The 17,779-nt window shown below is 38.4% G+C and overlaps 1 protein-coding gene across 1 annotated transcript in view; it reads right to left on the bottom strand.

Moving 5' to 3' along the window:
- Positions 1–12,424, bottom strand: part of CCDC141 (coiled-coil domain containing 141) — a 100,869-nt gene extending 88,445 nt beyond the window's left edge. The window contains exons 1-2 of the mRNA XM_013960810.2: positions 12,213–12,424; positions 10,444–10,566 (exon numbers count right to left, since the gene is read on the bottom strand). Coding sequence (XP_013816264.2) covers positions 10,444–10,566; positions 12,213–12,314 — 225 coding nt within the window. The 5' untranslated portion in view covers positions 12,315–12,424. The remainder of the gene's footprint in view (positions 1–10,443; positions 10,567–12,212) is intronic.
- Between the last annotated feature and the right edge of the window lie 5,355 nt (positions 12,425–17,779).

Genomic DNA, 17,779 nt, shown 5'->3' with positions numbered 1-17,779 from the left:
ATATTATTTTTTAGTTGGAAGTGCAATTTAATGTCAAAGGCCAATTTCTAAATTTCTACTCACTTTTATGCAGCGTTAAAATGTTCATCATCTGAATTGTTCTAAAATGTGCTGGAGGGAGTGGAAGCTGGCAAGGATACCTGCATCTCTGGGCAGTTACAGACACTCATTGGGCAAGGGATAAACCAAACTCATGTTTTTAACAATTGACACCATGAGTGAGATTCTCACCTCCCCACTTTGTAGCCACTTCAAGGGGCCCAAAGAGATCTATAGTCCCTGAAAGCCCTCAACTCGTTTCCAACCTGGAAAGGATGGCTCCAGTGACGTGGGAGACAGTGAGACTGTTTTCTGAAGCAGTCATTTGCCTGCTGCCAAGAGAGGACAGAAACATAAAGCACTGTGGACTACAGACTACCCAGCCTCAGGGATAATTATCACTGAAATGGTCATTTATTGTCTATTTCTTCTCCACATTTTGTTCAAGGCCAGTTCAACAGATATGCCAGTCCAGAGTTGGGATAACCCAAAGATGGCTTAAGGTTTCTCATACTTCTTCCCTCTTTGCTGTGTGCTGTACTACTTCACAGATTCTTATCCCTAAAGTTACTAAAGAATGTGAATGGGCGTATGAAAGATCATGTTATTCTTTATTACTAAATTAAAATTATTTTGTATTATAACACACAGTTTACCTCTTAGTTTTAGGTAGCCAATAGGCTACAAAGTTGCTATCAAACATGATGAGAGATTTGCATATCCGTTCTGCCATAGAATTATCCTATTTCAACAACACTATACATAAAAGGTTATGTGATTAAGAGTAGCATCAGGAAAAAAAGATGTTCTAGTGCAAGGAGAATAGGAAGGCACAGGTTATTTGCAATTCTTCTACATCTTGGTAGATCTTACGTAGAGTTGCAAGAAGTTGTAGTGATGTATGTGTATCTGATCTTCCCAATATTTCATTTCAGTGTAATCTTCAATAGGAAAGCCACTGGATTTATGGACTTTAAAATCCTCAAGCCAGTTTAAGTAGCAATAAGAGAAGACAAAATCCAAACACATCTTTTACCAGTTGTGAAAGAGGTTAATCAAGCCTGACAAGTCAAGTCAAACTTGCTCCATAGTCAAATATTCTGAAGCTGCTCAGAATACAGGAAAACCTTGCCATGGGTACACAGAAAATAATTTTCTGTGCATAGTGAATATATGTTCACTTTATCACCTAGCCAAACTGAGCAGTGCTAGAGAAGGAAAGAGGAAACAGGAGCCACACAGGAGAACTTGGGAAGGGAGAGGAAATGCATTTCTGAGCCAGCAATGCCTTGTGCAGGTGCAAGAGCTTCACCTCCAATTGTCTCACTACAAAATTGGGCCAAAATGATTACAGTACTTAACAATTCATTTCATACTGCTGCTCATGAAGATTTACTGATGATTGTCTTTGAAGCTTTTTTTTCCTGTCAATATAGATCATCAAGATCCCATTGTATTGTGTTAAACTGAAATCTGACATCTCCCCTTACTCCCAAAGAATCATTTTTTTAAAATATACCAGGCAGAGGAGCTGTGAGATATCTGACAATGAGATATATGGCAACAATTTTATGATAAACTGTACCACAATTATTCATAAACTCTTTGAAACTCATGATACTGTGCAAGAACCACCCTTTTATACAAGACTATGTTGCAAAAATTTATTTACTGTGCCAGTAATAATCATCCCTAATGCTAAATTTTCTGTTACTGTATTGTAACTGTAGCCATCTCTAGTTAAATCAAGCCTTCTCCTGTTACTTAATCTGGTCTCCCATTCTAACAAATGCCCATTTCTCAGGAGGACAGTTAGTGAATCTCTAAAACTAATCAATCATTATGGTGTGCTACGTCCCTAACTACTTTCAATTCAACATTGTTCACGTGAGCTAACTGAACTGATGACTACATATGATTAAAATTTTTTTTTAAACTTCCCATCATAACTATTGTGACCATTCACAGAAATGTCTGGTTAGAAATTTGGTCATTAATTAGTTGGAAAAAAAAACACTGTTTGCATGTATAGCTCCAGGGTCCTTACTACATTTAAGGCTGGAAAAAAGCTTGTATTTTTATTTTGCAGAACTTGGTCAAATATTTACTAATATATACAAATCCATTCTTCTCCCTCTAACTGCCTGTATTTGTCTGTTTGCACTCCAAAGCATAACAAATAGTTTCTAAGGGTGCAGGGAAATCAATCCTGCCTTAGTTCTTCTGTCTAATCTCTGGCTTCCAGCAAGGCTAGAGCAGTCTAATCCATTGAAGAATTTAACCAGCTTGTGATCTGCTTCATTTAAGGCAAATCTGTGCTGCTCCCAGAAGTTGTAAAAATGTTTAAAAATTATGCATGATCGCCTACTTCCTTTTGTAAAACACCTGTCAGTAAAACTTCTCCCAACCAGAAAACTTTGATTATTGGCTGTCAAACAAACAAAACCTGCTATGGCCGGTGCACTAGATAAGCACATTCTATGTCAACTCCTTGCTGGGCACTATAGGCAGAAGCCAGTTGCTTAAATTGATGGAGGTCTGGAAGTGACAGAGAAAAAGATTCCATAGAACAGGTAATATGGCTCCTTTCTTCCTGGAGGGTCTGCCTCCTTTTGTGAATTTTACTAAAGTCTTGCTGAAAATTCACTGAAGTTGGTTCAAGGACATGCAAAATTCACTTTGTGTGACTACAACCTGCCCATAAAAACACCCAGCAATAGGCAGATGCTAATTATGCTGCCCTTCATCAGGCTTCTTTGACAAAAAGAGGAATAAAGATAACTTTAAAGTATGTCTGGGATTTAGAGGAGCCATGTTGGAAGTCTCTGCTGAGGGAATTCAAAACATTCCCATGCATCCTGGGAAAGATGGTGTCCTAAAGCCCTCTCCCATCAGACTTACCACTACTGAAGACCCAGAATTCGATTTAGTTCATTGGTAATAGCTGTGACTCTAAACTGAATTTGATAATCAGTGTTTTTTCACGTTCAGGTAATAGCAAACTTCATTTGCACATTCATGAAGGACTACTGAAATCAGAGAATTATATTGAGAAGCTAGCTAATGGAACAGATGAAGGGAGACTTTAAAACATTTTTATCTTTCTGAATATCTGCACACTTGCCACTAAAGGATCCCATCTCTCACATAATATATTAAATGACAGCCTCTAATAAAATTAATATAGTAGAGATGCAAATAAGTGACAACCTCTGTCCATAAGTCAACATGTAGTTAGAGAGAGATGTCATTTCCTATGATCATGAAACGCTTCTATTTTTTTCCAGATATTTTTTAGTGCAATAACAAGTATTTCATCTTATTTTATCTGTGAATAGCATTGGCATGAGAAGGCAGAAAATGGGTTGAGACAGCAGTTGTTGAACATTATCAATACATCTAAGAAATAAATGTTACTTCTATAATAGCCATTTTAATATTACAAGATAAAAAGTTTATGATTAAGTAAGTGCTAAGAAAAGCCACTATTATACGTTTCCTTCTTACTGAGGCATAAAATGGTCCCATGCACAACAATTTTAATGAATGCCACTATTTTTATAATTATCTGGCATGATATCATATTCTTCATATTCTGGACCAGCTCTGAAACTAATGTAACAGGAATTAAATAAATATGTGATACTGATAGTCTCTTCACTAATTCAACATCTTGCGATATTAATCTATGAAATTAAAGAACTGCCATGATCTAATGCTGACATGTAAAAAAAATGATAGTGTAAAACATTTTCACAAGTTCACACATAGATTGCTTGTTGTTAGTAGCTTAGCATTTGCCAACAAGTATCATCCCATTTTCAGAGCTGTCCTGAATACACTGGGGAAAAACATGTGGCATTTGAGATAGCTCCCACTGGAAATTGTAGACAAAGTTTGACTTTTTAAAGAGCTGACTACTTCATTTTATATTTTGAAATAAAACTAGGTGTGCATTTATCTTAATATTACATCAGCTTCAACATACTAAAAAAACATTTCAAATTCTAAATCTTTTCTAACTACTCAAGAAGGACACTGCAAACTTGTTATAGGCCCAAAGGTAGATTTCCTTCTTTAAGAAGCCTTTTTCTTGAACAGCTTGTTAATTAACATTTGTACCTGATCAGTAGGCTGCTATATTTTCTAGTAATTAATTGGCTAAATAATCCCTCAAAGACAGAGGAAAAACTGGGTAACTTTTGGAAATTGTCAGACATGTGCAATGGTTTTGTGGATTTTTTTTTTTTTAAATCACTTAGTTACTATGTGATGAATTCAAATCCAACAAGAAAATCTGAAAGTTTAAATAAGTAGAGCAAAATAAACTACCCTACTGAATGAAATGCAAAAGCAGTGTAAGAGCATGAACAATTAAAAAAAGAATTAGAAAACTTAGAAAAAAGGGTAATAACCCTTTATGCTTTTATAACTGATTCATGGAAGTTTTGATATAGAGAGTGTTAATTGTTTCTGTAATGTCCATTGAAAATATGGTTCACACACATAAAACAGCTGTGGATAATCTTTTGTTTTAAAGCAGAGCTCCTGTAATGCTATAAACACCTAATATAATATCAAAGCATTCGTCACTTTGTCTCTTACCCTAGCAACAGAATACAGTTGCATTTTGAAAAGGCAGCCTAGTAAAAAACACCCAGAGGAATCTTTTATAGGAAACTTAACTTTGTTGAGGAAGAGTTCAAATGCACAAGATGTTCATGAGTGATATTAAAGTTTTATTATCATGAATTTGGAGCTATGCTATCCACAACCAACAAAGCCATTCATTAGTAACTGCAAACTTCTCAAATATTTATCCTCAACTATTTTTGTCTACATATGGGAAATGGTCACTTTTTAAAGGAGTACACATATTACAGCTTTTATACTTTGAAACCTGAACTTTTTATCACCACAGTCATAGAATAATTTAGGTTGAAAGGGGCTGTGTAGGTCATCTAGTCCAGCCTGGTGGTCAAAGTAGGTCTACTTAGATCAGGGTGCTCAGGGAGTAGCCCAAGCAAGTCTGGAACAGCCCCAGTGCTGGAGGCTGCACAACCTCTCTGGGCAACCTGTTCCAGTATTTGATCACCTTCATGATCAAAAAATTTTCCTAACATCTAATTATAATTTCCCAAGTTTCAACTTGTTCCTGTTGCCTCTCATCCTAGAGGCATGAATCTAATTGTACAAGCTTAACAGGAAGAAAGAAAGAGTGTTAATATGTCTTAGAAAAGATTTAAAAGTGGTTTTATAAAAAAAACAAACATACATATAATCTTGATTTAAGGCAAATAGTTCATGAATTCTATTGATAGAAATGACTGCCTTAGCTCATATTATACACCATAGAATTTATCTCCTTTTGAAAAGTGTCCTTTTCCATCTTGAATTCATTAAAAAAAAAAAAAAACCTTTGAAAATGCACTAAATTTCACAAACTACAGTCACTGCATGGAAAGCAACAATTTCTAGCCTTCAGTTCTCAAAAAGCATCAGATTAACTCATTTTCTTTCATAGATAGTTGTCATCAACACACTGGGTTTTAGGCCAGTATCATTTTCGAATGGAAATGTGGTAAAATCTGCAATTACTCTTCAGAGGAGAAAAAAATAACTTACAGTTTCTGAACTTACTGAGAGGGAGCAAATATTTGAAGCTACTTAGATACTTGGATTATTATGTCATGTGTAGAACTACTAAGGAATTTTTCAATAGAGTATTTCTGTCAAAAATGATGACTCATGGAAAGCAAAATGTTTCACTGAAATTTGAATTCTGATGAGGTGGGGGTTCTTTTTTAGTTGAATGAACTTAACAGAGCTTTCCAATAAAGCCTTAACTTTCCATTTCAATCATGTTTGGAATAGGATGTTTCAGTTTTCTGTTTTGGCATGGCTTTTCTACTTTTAATGCAACAGAAATCAAAATTAGGATGAGACATTTTGAGATATTTATCATTTCAATGGAGCAGAAACAAACTCAGGGGGATTTTGTTTCATGGAAATTTTGATTTTGAGTTTATTTTTCCAGTTTGAATAGAGGAAAAAAAAGGAAACACATCCAGCTCAATTATGTAGTAGTCTTATTTCTCATATTAACTATTATGTGGCATGAACACATATAGAGTACCTTTCACTTCATATACTATTTCTTTTTATGATTTTTCACTCCCTGTAAACACACAAAAAAGTACAGGATGGTATATTTCTTTTTCAGCTCCAAGGACCTGCAATAAAGCTTGACATATAGGGAATGCCTCACACCTAGTCAAGAAGAGTTTTTGCAAACATGCAACTTCTGCTGGTGTCAGTAAAACCATGTATTGTTTTTAAAACATGTATTGTTTTTAAAAGTATTGTTTTTAAAACTTCAGGCCAGTTTCAATTTCTGTGTGAGATGATGTTTTTCCTTTCATCTTCCCCACTGCTCTATTCACTGTACCAAAGGAAAATATTGATCGATAAAAGAAACAATGTTCTGGTTTAGATTTCCTGAGAGGAAACTAAGACTTGCAGCATGCATGCATGCATGCATGCAGCGGCTGTGCAGCCACACAACTCTCGCCCCACCCATTTTCAGGGGGGGCTGCATTGGACTCTGATATTGTAGCAAAGACAAAATGTGAATAGCTCAAGGTCTAGAAAAATCAGCTGAACAACATCCTTCCACATACGCTGTAATGGTAGTGTAGCCTTTGTATTCATTTGATCACAGTCCATTACGTGGATACTTCACATTCTGTGAAAAGAGCATAGAAAGAGAGGGGAAAATTGCCTTTTACCTTTCCTGGTTGTTGTAGTCTGAGCTAGTAAAACTCTGGAGGGATTGAAAACTGTGCCTTCCTGGGTACAGACTTAAGTACATTCAGTAGGAGAAAGCTGCTGAAGTACAAAGCAGAGGAAACAAAGCAAGACACCAAGCAACCAGGGAGCCAAAAGCACTGTCGGAAACTGGAGAACTCGAGTAAAACAAGGACCAGACACACACATGGGTTTTAAACCTCCTAGGGACGTAGAGGGGATTGCATAGTGTTTGCTGCAACCCAAAAAGCCATGCAGAGCTGCTAACCTCAGGACAAAACTGAAGGAAAAGACCAGATTTATGAGGATGGGGTTAGAGAAAGACTGATTTACAAGTGCTTCTATTTTGCTTCCCCCAGAAGATCTGAGTTTTCTGTTTAGAATTTAGCCTGTGTTCAGTAAAACCAAGCTCTACAGAATTCTTTCGACAGTGCTGGCATGTTCTCTTGAAGGAAAAGTTCAAAGTTTTGTTGTTTTAGCACTATTTCATGGAGTTCTAATGCAGACTGTAATGCCTAAAATTATGGCTGCATATTCCTTTCATTAGGATACTGTTCTCTATTGCTTGTGAATTTGCCAAAGAAACCGTGCAAGATGAAATTTAACACGACAGGATCTGCGTCAAGCTGAATTTTTCTGGAAAGTTTCAGCTAAAACAAACAAATTAGTCATTTTAAAAACAAGAGGAGGGAAGAATACATCATTTAAAAGGTACAAGTTTTGCTGAGAAGCTCTAGCACAGCACACGCATTCTGAAGCAAGGGCTTCATATCAGGCTGGAAGACCTGACTGAGGGAGCACAGAATTAAAATCGTCCCCTCATCAACTCTGAGTGCTTGTGTTTTAAATCTTGTGGATTTTTGTTGTTTTTTTTTTTGGGGGGGGGGGGTGGTTTTTTTTGACCACAGTGAAAGATGTAACAGTGATAAAGAATATGGACAATTCAGTATCCTGTTTACACCATTCTTTAGTTACTGTAATAGCAAGGCATGCTGAAGCCACTTTATTTTGATATGAGTTTACTCTAACTTATACTTGAGGCCTAGCTAATATTAGGAAAGCCAAATACAGCATACCACAGTGTTATAATTAGTATATCATAGAATTATTTGAACTAATCTATATGTAGATTTAAAATGGTTCAAATTCTGCATTTTTCACTCTTTCTTTTCATAAGTGGTAGATATTTGTAAGTTTTTTTTATTCTACCAGTCTCATTACAAACATATCCACATTCATATTGAAAAATTACTCAAAGTATTTAAAAAAAAATCAGAATGCAAGTATTTTATTTTACAGATAAATGAACTATTTAATTCAACCTAAAACTTATTTTCCCCATTTCACTGCATGAAAGTGCCTTTTTTTGTTTGTTTGATCAGGAAAAAAAAAAAAAAGTGAATCAATCCCACAGGTCCAGTCTTGTGATGTCTGTGACCTCCAGACATTAGCAACAATTTGACTCAGTAAAACTTCCTAATAAAATAGGTTTAACAGCGTTCCTTACAGTTTGGCCTACATCAGAAGCCTGCTGGTATCAGATGACAGTTTATGTTCTGATAATGCAAACAGGGCATGTAATCTGAATTTAATCATTGAATAGTGCACAGAGTGTCTGCAGTTAGGTCTAGCCAGAATTTGGTAGGTGGAACTGCCTTCTTTCCTCCTAAACTTCCTTACTGATTTGCTTATCAGAAAAATCTAAAACTGCACGTCAGTAAAGCTTCTATCTTTGGCTTCCTGAACTCAGTCATCAGTGCAACAAGATCACCATAAAAAATGTTTCTCCCCCTGAAATACTATGCCATATTTCCTCTTAGACATGCAACAAAGCTCCTGAGTCAGCTCTTGACTCAATCTAATAACATAAATTCATAGTTTTTAAGTAATTTAAGTTGACATGAACCACAGATTTAAATTATTAGCTATAGTATAATCAAGATCTCAGAAGTGCAGGTGAACTCCAATAAAACATAGATCCTTGAATTTTCATCCTCTGTTAAGATTACAAAGTGAGTACCTGAGTCATTTTGTTCAGGTCTCTGAGTCTCAGAAACAACCATTTCACACAATTCTTTTCTGAACAGGAATACGATATATTTGTGAATCTCATAGGATCATATAAGATTCTTGCTCCCTTTGTTTCCACTGGAAAGCTGTTTTGGGACATCTCTCTGGCAATTAAAACCTTCTCCAGCCTCACTCTATGCATGATCTCTATTTACTATATCTATTCTTATGCAAGCATTGTCCTTCGATTTAAATAGGTCTTTTCCCTCTGTGATGTTACCCTTGCAACATATTTATGAGAACATCTGTAGTCAGTCTCTCAGCCTTTCCATTACTGTAAATCATTTTTTTCAGTCCACCCTAATAAATAAGATACCCTTTCCCTTGATATCTCTGTTCTGCACCCACCTATTCAGCTTGATGTTGGCTTCTTTCAATATGGATGACCAGAATCATTAATTTCCATTCATACTTCCTGATTCTTCTCAGAGTACCTCTATAATTACATAGGATCCTACACCTCTTCCACAGCACACTGCTTTGGTGGTTAATAGCTGTTTTACAGTCAAGTAGTATATCCAAGTCTGCAACAGAAATTCTTGCTCTTCACTTTAACTGCATCATCTTACACTTTGGATTGTTGAACTTTGTATTTCTGTTACTATATGTTCTTCTGCTTTTTCCTGTATAGGACTCTCTCCCTGTTCCCATAATTCCTAATTTTGTGTCATCTGCAGATTTCATTCTCATACCCTTATTGTGCCAGCAACATTCATAAAATAACGAGTGAAATAAAATGCCACAGATTTGAAAACCCCAACTAGTTAAAAAAGTAATTTCCTTCCAATCTCATACTACTTCTTTCAGTAGAAATCTGTCTCCTATTTGCCACTCATCCACTCTCTAACGCTTGTACTAATTCAGTCTTTTTCAGCTTAATTTATAATTTCCTATGTGTTATCATACCAAATTCTTTACTGAATTCTACATAGATAAGCTATACAACATCTTCATTCTCTAGGAAAGCAATATTTTCATCAGAATTAGGTATCAGATTGCTCTGGAAAGATAGAACTTTGGAAAACACTCCACCTTTTGTTCCTCTTTCCATTTACTTCTGTCTTTCATTGTTATTTCCTGAAACAGGGTAGGGCTTTTCAAACTGTTCAGACCAGACTTACATGTGTAGATGACTGGATTACATACTTCTCCGGTAATTTTGGAATTATACCTAGTTTATTTTAACCGTGATCCTGCCCAGTGGTTCCTCCCCTATGTTCCTTTTCATTATTATTTTGGGCCATATTTCACACGTTAGCTCACATTTTACATAATACAGAGGTCTGGCTTTTGGACATAGTGAAGACTGTGACTTGGGATTTTGAGAGATGCAGTCTATTTTCCTAAGATGCTGCTAAAATGAATCTTTGTTTATAGATATAGGCTGAATATATTTGTGTGAAGCTCCCTAACGAAGAGATTATGGCAGGAGGCCCAGGTACCTATGTCACTGTTGCATGCATGTACTGTTGCATCTGTACTGTAAAGACTAGAAATATTTCTGGGTGGCTTTATCAGATGTCTTACCTTAAGTTTAGCCAGGAGAAGTTCATGATCTTGCAGTAGCTTTTGAGTCTCATCTTGATTGCTGCCAATTTCTAATAAATTTGGTGTTGATTCAGCCAGCTGAAGATTCACCCATTTTCCACACTGTAATAAGCAAACAATTATGGGCTTCAGAAAACACAAGCTTTCCTTCATTTGATTTACTCACGCAGACTCTTGCTCTCAGGTTATATATACATACTTTTGTGGTCATAGGAGCACTGGGATCCATAAACATGCATTCAGTTGCAGGATCAAGACTCAGAAGTTACAATATACACTTTACTTCATTTGAAGCAACGTGCCAAGATCCCAGAAACTAGTCTTAACCGATCTCTACTGAGATTTTGTTTTTGCCTATGAAGAGTAAGATTGTCACAACAGACTGAAAAGGTTTCACCAACTCATCTCCCTTTTTAGCTGAAGCTTGCACAGGCAGTTAAGGAAATTTGTATAGGACAGGAACAAATATGTTACAGTGGAGGTAAAAGCCTTCATCTCCAGTCTTATTTCTAGCACACAAATCCAACATAGCTGTATACTGAAGATATAGAGGTAATGAACAACTAGCAGCAGGGATAATAACTAGCTTTATGAGTAGGCACTAAAACACCAATCTCTCACTCTGCCCCAGAGGATACACAAAGTAAAGCATGACAGCAACCCAAAGCATACCCAGTTCTCTTCCAGGACTTCCTAATCCTCTCTGTGCTAAAAAACTGCTACAGTCTGAGAAGTATTACACTAATAAAGGACAGTGACAAAGAATGAAGCAGTGATGCCACTGGAGGCTAACATGGATCCCATGGCACACAGGAGAATTAAGCACCTTCACCCTAAACTTAATCTTCCTTGCAACAAAATTACTCCCCTACTCCTTGCAGACAAACTTCCAGAAAGGGTGAGACCTGAGAGGACAGAACCCTCCCTTGGCAGGACTGAAGTAAGAGTACACCATTCTGAATAATCACCCTAACCTTCAGTGACAGCCCTAACACATTATCACTTTATTCTGCATTGCAGTCAGACTAGGGGCTTAGGCTAGGGTGTTCTCCAAGTTGCCTTGAGAATGAAGAATCAGACTGCCAATAAATTCTAACCGCGACTGGGTACCTAAATACCTTAGGCTTTACTCCACATCCTAAATTTTGTGCAAGCTCTACGTGCAGATTCCAGTTCACAAACAGGGCTCTAGGTGCTCATAAGCACAGCCATAGATACATAAGGGCTCCTATGAAAAAATGTGGGAATACGAATTCACAGCTTTCAAAAATAACCACTCATTACCCATTTTAGGTGACTTTTCTCAGCAAATACACCAAAACAGACGCACACAATCTGTATTTGTGAAGTTGGTATCAATAATACTATATAACAGTCTCACTACAGTTTAAAAACCATTTTAATTATGGTTTAAACTCCTCAAAAGATAATATTCATGCTTATCAATACATTTTCATGGCACCCTACAGCTATCTGTTACTTTTTAAACAGAGCAAAAGGAATTCCTTGCCTCAACAAGCTTATGTATTCTGGCCAAATTATTCTACATCAAAAACAGAAGTTTTGAACAGAAACAAGTGTTAACTTATAAGAAAGGCTTTTTAAACATTCATTAATTACAGGTACATGCCTTATCATTTTGTGCTATATAGCTGTTCATCTGTGCAGAACATTTAACAGAAGTAGTAACCACTGAGTAGCAGAAAACTACCAAGCCAAGAACAAAATGTTAGTAATTCTTGCCTTACCTTAAGTATTGCTATAACGATACTGGAATCCCCAGCCTGAACAGCAACTGAACTGATGGTTGTTGTAGAAAGCGTCCGCTCTAAATTACTTTCATTCGACATGGTGTTTCAGAAGGGGACTTCATACATTAAAGAAGTCTTGATACACTCTTACAAGGTCCACTGCTCATTTCAGAAAGCAACAGAGTTGCTTGGATTCATTCAGTGAAAGAGTTCAGCTAACACTGATTACTCTGCCAAAAGGAAAGAACAGGATGTTAAAAATAGACAACCCCATTGAGTTTATCATACTTGAGAGAGAGATTTGACACACCCCTAGTTTGGTAGCATTAAACTGCCTGTTCTTTTTTGTCACCATCTGAAATGTGACGGGCTGCCTCCACGAACATCACCTGACACTGGATAACTAAAGGAAAAAAGATTCTTAACTTAAAATAGCTAGAATTAATTGTACTATTGAGGCTGTGCAGACAAACCCAGGGTTGTAGGGCTTCAAAACAAGCAGCTATGCGATCTAAATTTTCACATTCATTTCATTTCACATTTTCACATTTCACATACAAGTAATAACTTCTTTCTCACTTACTCTTTACTGAATGTATTTGCTGAACACAGTTCTTCCTCTGAGTCAAAGCATTTAAACAGGAGGAGCATGTGTATATAAATCAGATGTTGAATCAAAACAGATGGTATTTTTTATCCAAAATATTTAAATGTATAGTCACCATAACAACTGAAGTAAACCAAGTACTTTGTGTGAATTTTCAAGTATTTCATTCCTCCCTAATGTTAAGATAATTCCTCTGGTTCTCATTTTAATTGTAAATTGTTTCTGTTGTCTTTATTTTGATCTAAATCAGCAGATTAGGAAGCCATCTATAATACTGTCTTTGTAAGAACTCAGTTTTACTTGTTTAAAGCCTGCACTCCACTTAAGCACAAGTTCAGTGCATGGAAATAACAGACACTTAAATCACAGTATTTGTTCAGCATATTAATTCTATTGCCAGAAGCCCAGAGCATGCTACAAGTAGCCTACAGTATTAAACAGCAGCTGTTAGGTTTTCTTTGACAGAACAGCTGAGAAAGTGACACTGCTGTTTAGGTTTGCAGGTCACTGAGGCAACACAATCCCACCAAACTACAGACATAAATGGCTCATAAGCATCTGCTTGCTGTATTTGTTTAAAAATATTTAACACTTAGAGGTATTAAGATCTAAATTAGATTCAGAATCTGATGGTCTTAGCATTAGAAATTAAGTCCTATTAAATTGCTAGTGTCATCAAGCTTGACTGTATTTTAAAGTCACCTTTGTGATTAGCAGTAATAAAAAACCCTACACTCCAATAATCAGAATATATCTCTTTGAAGTTCCACACACAGTGAACCCTTGTTTACACCAGAAGAATGCCTCTGAATATACATCTCAAAAATTTATCGAAAGCAGTGGTACAGTGCTTTGCACATTGTAATTGCAGGTTAAACAGACGCACCTGCAGCGAAACCAAAACCTGGGGGAAAATCCTAAAATATATTGGACTGAAAGAAGCTGCAGATGGAGTTACAGTATATTTGAACTGATGTGTCAAGAGCTGGCTGCTTTTTTTTTCCCCCCTTCAATTGCTGGCATATTATAACCCTAATCTGATCTTCATCTTCCAACCATGAGTTTGGAAGAGAGCATCCAGAAGTATGTTGTGGTAGTTTAAGCTGCAGACATTGCAGGTTAACTGTTCTGCAGTACACACCCCCAATATGGTCAGTAGGAAATGCAGGAAACTGGATCTAACAACGCTTCAATTTTTCTCTGTGCTCCACTTTCAAACTCTGGATAACTGTCCTGAACTACACGGGGTTGGGAAATCAAAACAAACATTTTTCCAGTCAAAGAACACCATCCCTACGCCAAAACAGAACCATGAACTCTCAAGCTGCCAACAAGGGAAGCAAATACCACATAGTTCTCCAAAACTCATTGAAATACCTTTCACAGGCCCAGAGGCCTTTTGGGCTAAAACAAACATTGTATAGATATTCATGAGATTCATGTGAGGATAAGAACTTGTAATCCTTGAGATAAGATGGGCATTTGTGTAACAGGTGTGACAGAACAAAACATTTAAAGTTTAATGGTAGAAGTCACGAAGAAAACTTTAAAACAGAATATATAGCCTTATTTTGGATTGACTAGAAGACTGACATCTTGCATAAACGTTGTATGAATTCGAGGTTTGTAAAATCTGCTAAACACTGAAGATTTCCACAAAACATTATAGAAGATAAGGACTTTGGGTTTTCTACCCTGTGGGCAGGATTGAGATCAGGATTTCACTGCTGGAAAAACTGATAGTAAAAAACAGCCTGAACTCCAGTTAGTCTCATAACAGGAGTTACAAGCCAATTTTGATACTATGCCCAGGTGTTTCTTTTCATGTTTGTTTTCTCACAGTCATATTTTAACTGTGGGTACAAGTTGAGCCATTCCATCATCTCACCAGAGTAGCTAGATGTAAGAGCTGCTTTTCATTCAGGTTAATGAGGAACTATTTTTTGTAGTGCTCATAGCTGAAACCATGGAAAAGCACTGCTCAAGCTGACCATAAGCAAGTTGAGCAGCAGATAAGTCAAGTGATTCAAAATGTCTGATAATAAACGCACGGATATAGTATTGATTTAGCTTCAGCTACACGTAACAAGATAGAAACAGGGAAACATCAGAGTAGCATGCAGAGAAAAGATAGTAAGGAATCAGAAAAAAATCTCATAGCATGACACATGGAGACAAAGCTGAGAATTTGGGGACTGCATGGTTATCAGTTTCAGCTGTGTTCAGGGAGACAAAATTTACCAACTTAGGCATGCCCTTCTCAGTCTTGTTTACTTACCTGTCATACCTTCTCTATCTGAAACAAACCAACCTGCTGGAAGCCAGAAACAGGCAAACTATCTGTGTCAGAAGGGAGAAATACTTTCTTTTAGCTACTGCTTTGTGAAAGACAAGAGGAAGAATAACAAAGAGGAAACTGTAGTATTCATCATCTGTCTATGAGAAACAAGGAAACCTAACAAATGAACAAAGAAAACCATCTGAGTAAAACAGAAAAAAGATTAATTCTCTGCAGTGTGAATAATGTCAGGTCTTATCTGACTATAAGAAAAAAGGATTTGAGAGCTAGATGTGATAATCCTCACTCATTTCATTTTTAACATGGAGACTGTCTTATCAGCAGCTTTTTCTCTTGTATGGTGAGGGAAGTCCTAATTCCAGTTTTGACAGTTACTCACAGAGAAAGGGCCCATCTTTCAGGAACATATGTTACGTTTTGCTCAGAGCTTTGGAGCTGCCAACATACTGTGAAAATGCCTCTGGGAGGGACAAAGTTCACTACCTGCAACCTCAAAGATGTGAGGTTCTTTACTTCGACAGGTTTGTAAATGTAACAGGGTCTCCTTTTCTTTCCTTGTCTCATGCCTGGGAGAGCAGGCAATGAAAAGCAAGGGACAGAGGGGAAAATGAGAGAAGGAAACATCTCCTGAGCTGATGGATTTAGTGAGGCTCAGGAAAGCTGAGAGGAGGTACATAAACACTATTTCCCTGGCAGGCCCCTCCAGGTAAGCTGCAAGATGTTAGACCCCAGCAAGTCTACAGCTGCTGCTTTTTGCTGGCTCCTACTTTCTTATCCTTTGGCGCCATTTTTAGGCGTCCTCAGGAGCCTTGAAGGGAGGGTATGAAGGGAAACAACCTGAAAGTCACCCTGGATTCATGCAGAGGGAACCATGCCACAATGGAGAGCGCATACAAAGGTGAAGGTGGAGCAGGAGATAAATATTTCTCCCGAAAGAGGCTCCTCTTCACTAAACATTCGCCAAGTGAGTTTGTAGGAGGACAAACTGTTTGAAATCCTGGCCAAATTTCTTTGTTCCTAAAAAGCAAAACCAAATACGATAAAAATCAGCCTGGCAACTGTAACAGTCAGACAAGGAAGGCAGGAAACACAGATGTCTCCTCCTGAAGAGGTCAAAAAGTAAATGAATATCAGATGGGGAATAGGAACATATAACACCATTTGCTACTTAATTAGAAATTAAGTACCACTTAGAAATGGCCATGCTTACTTAGAAATGAACCATGCTGTGAAGGCTGCTGGACAATGGAGGGAAACTGAGGCATTTGCAGGAGCCGCCTCCTTCGCTGGGGGGCAGGAGTCTCGGGACGAAGGGGAGCCGGGCAGAACATCACTTCGCAGCGCCCAGAAGGCAGAGGAAGAAGTAGAGCTAATCCCCCCACACACACACACCGCCCCCTGCGTGGCTGCAAGATTAGGACACGGGCCGGGGCAACAGCCGTTACCCCACGCCCGGGCCCCGGGGCCGCGCGGGCTCCCACAGCGGCTGCGCGCCGCCTCGCTCCCTGCGCCACGGCGCCAGGCGGCGGCCCCGCCCCGCCGGGCCACCCCTCTCCCCCCTCGCCCCCCGGGGCTGGCGGCGGTTGGCGAGAGCGAGGCCTGGTCGGCAACGGCGCTAGCACAGGCGGAAACCATCTCCCTGCTGGCCCAGAGCCTGGGGGCCGTGAGCTTAAGGCAGTCCCCAGAAAGGCTGGGGGCCCCTGTGGCCCAAAAAGGGAGTTTTCTTGTCTTTACCTGACACGAAAAGAGAAGGCACCGGCGTCTCAGTGAAAGGCCTGGAAATGGCTGTGAAAGAGTGCTCCAGTGATAAAAGACCCCCCCGCCCCTGCAGAGGCAGAGTTGATGAGAAAGAATCACGATCCACACTATATGAATTATTGTCTGGCAGTTCACAGGTTCATTTTATCAAATAAAATTAGCACAGTCTTTCCCCTGGCCCTGTGCATGAGTGCAGCACAACCCTCGCCCTCTGCCGTGGCTCTTCCTGCGGCACTGCGCGCCACGCAGGAAGAACAGCACGGCGAGGCAGGGCGACCCCACAGCACCGCCACGCAGAGTGGAGCGGAGGCCAAACGTAAAGGTATCCTGATTCATCCTCAACACACCGAGCTGCACGAGAGAAAAACTGCTAGCTGCGCAAAAACTAGAATGTATCCAAGATCAAAAAACTGGCAAACAGTTTAACATTTCTAATTAGGTGCACAGATACATGCAATATCTGCTATTTGTTTGCTTCCATGGACAACCACATTTAAAAAAAAACAACATTCAGTAAACAGACCTGGGAAGCAATGACAGCTGATATGCTCTTCAGTCCATTCGTCATTAATTTTTCGTGTCCCACTCTTCCCTTCCCAAGCACTCTCTTCCCCCTGCATCCCTCTTTTTGGATACTAGAGGCTTTCCACAGCATATACATGCTATTTGTACCTAGCACTTGCCAAAATAGTACCTAAACCCTTAATATGTCCTGAATGATAGAAGAGTTCCACCAAGTTTAACTAGGGTTTATGAGCCCATGTGTCAGCTCCAGCCTCCGCTCATATTTAAAGAAAGCTCATCTAACCTTTAAATTTAGAACTCCAGCTTCTAAATGGTGAATAGATAAAGACCATTCTTTCTGGCATCTGTTATTTAAAAATGTGTCTTCCTAATCTT

This window comes from Apteryx mantelli, chromosome 6, assembly GCF_036417845.1.
Source record: "Apteryx mantelli isolate bAptMan1 chromosome 6, bAptMan1.hap1, whole genome shotgun sequence".
NCBI classification, from domain to species: Eukaryota; Metazoa; Chordata; class Aves; order Apterygiformes; family Apterygidae; genus Apteryx; species Apteryx mantelli.
This window is presented reverse-complemented; position numbering and strand designations above follow the sequence as displayed.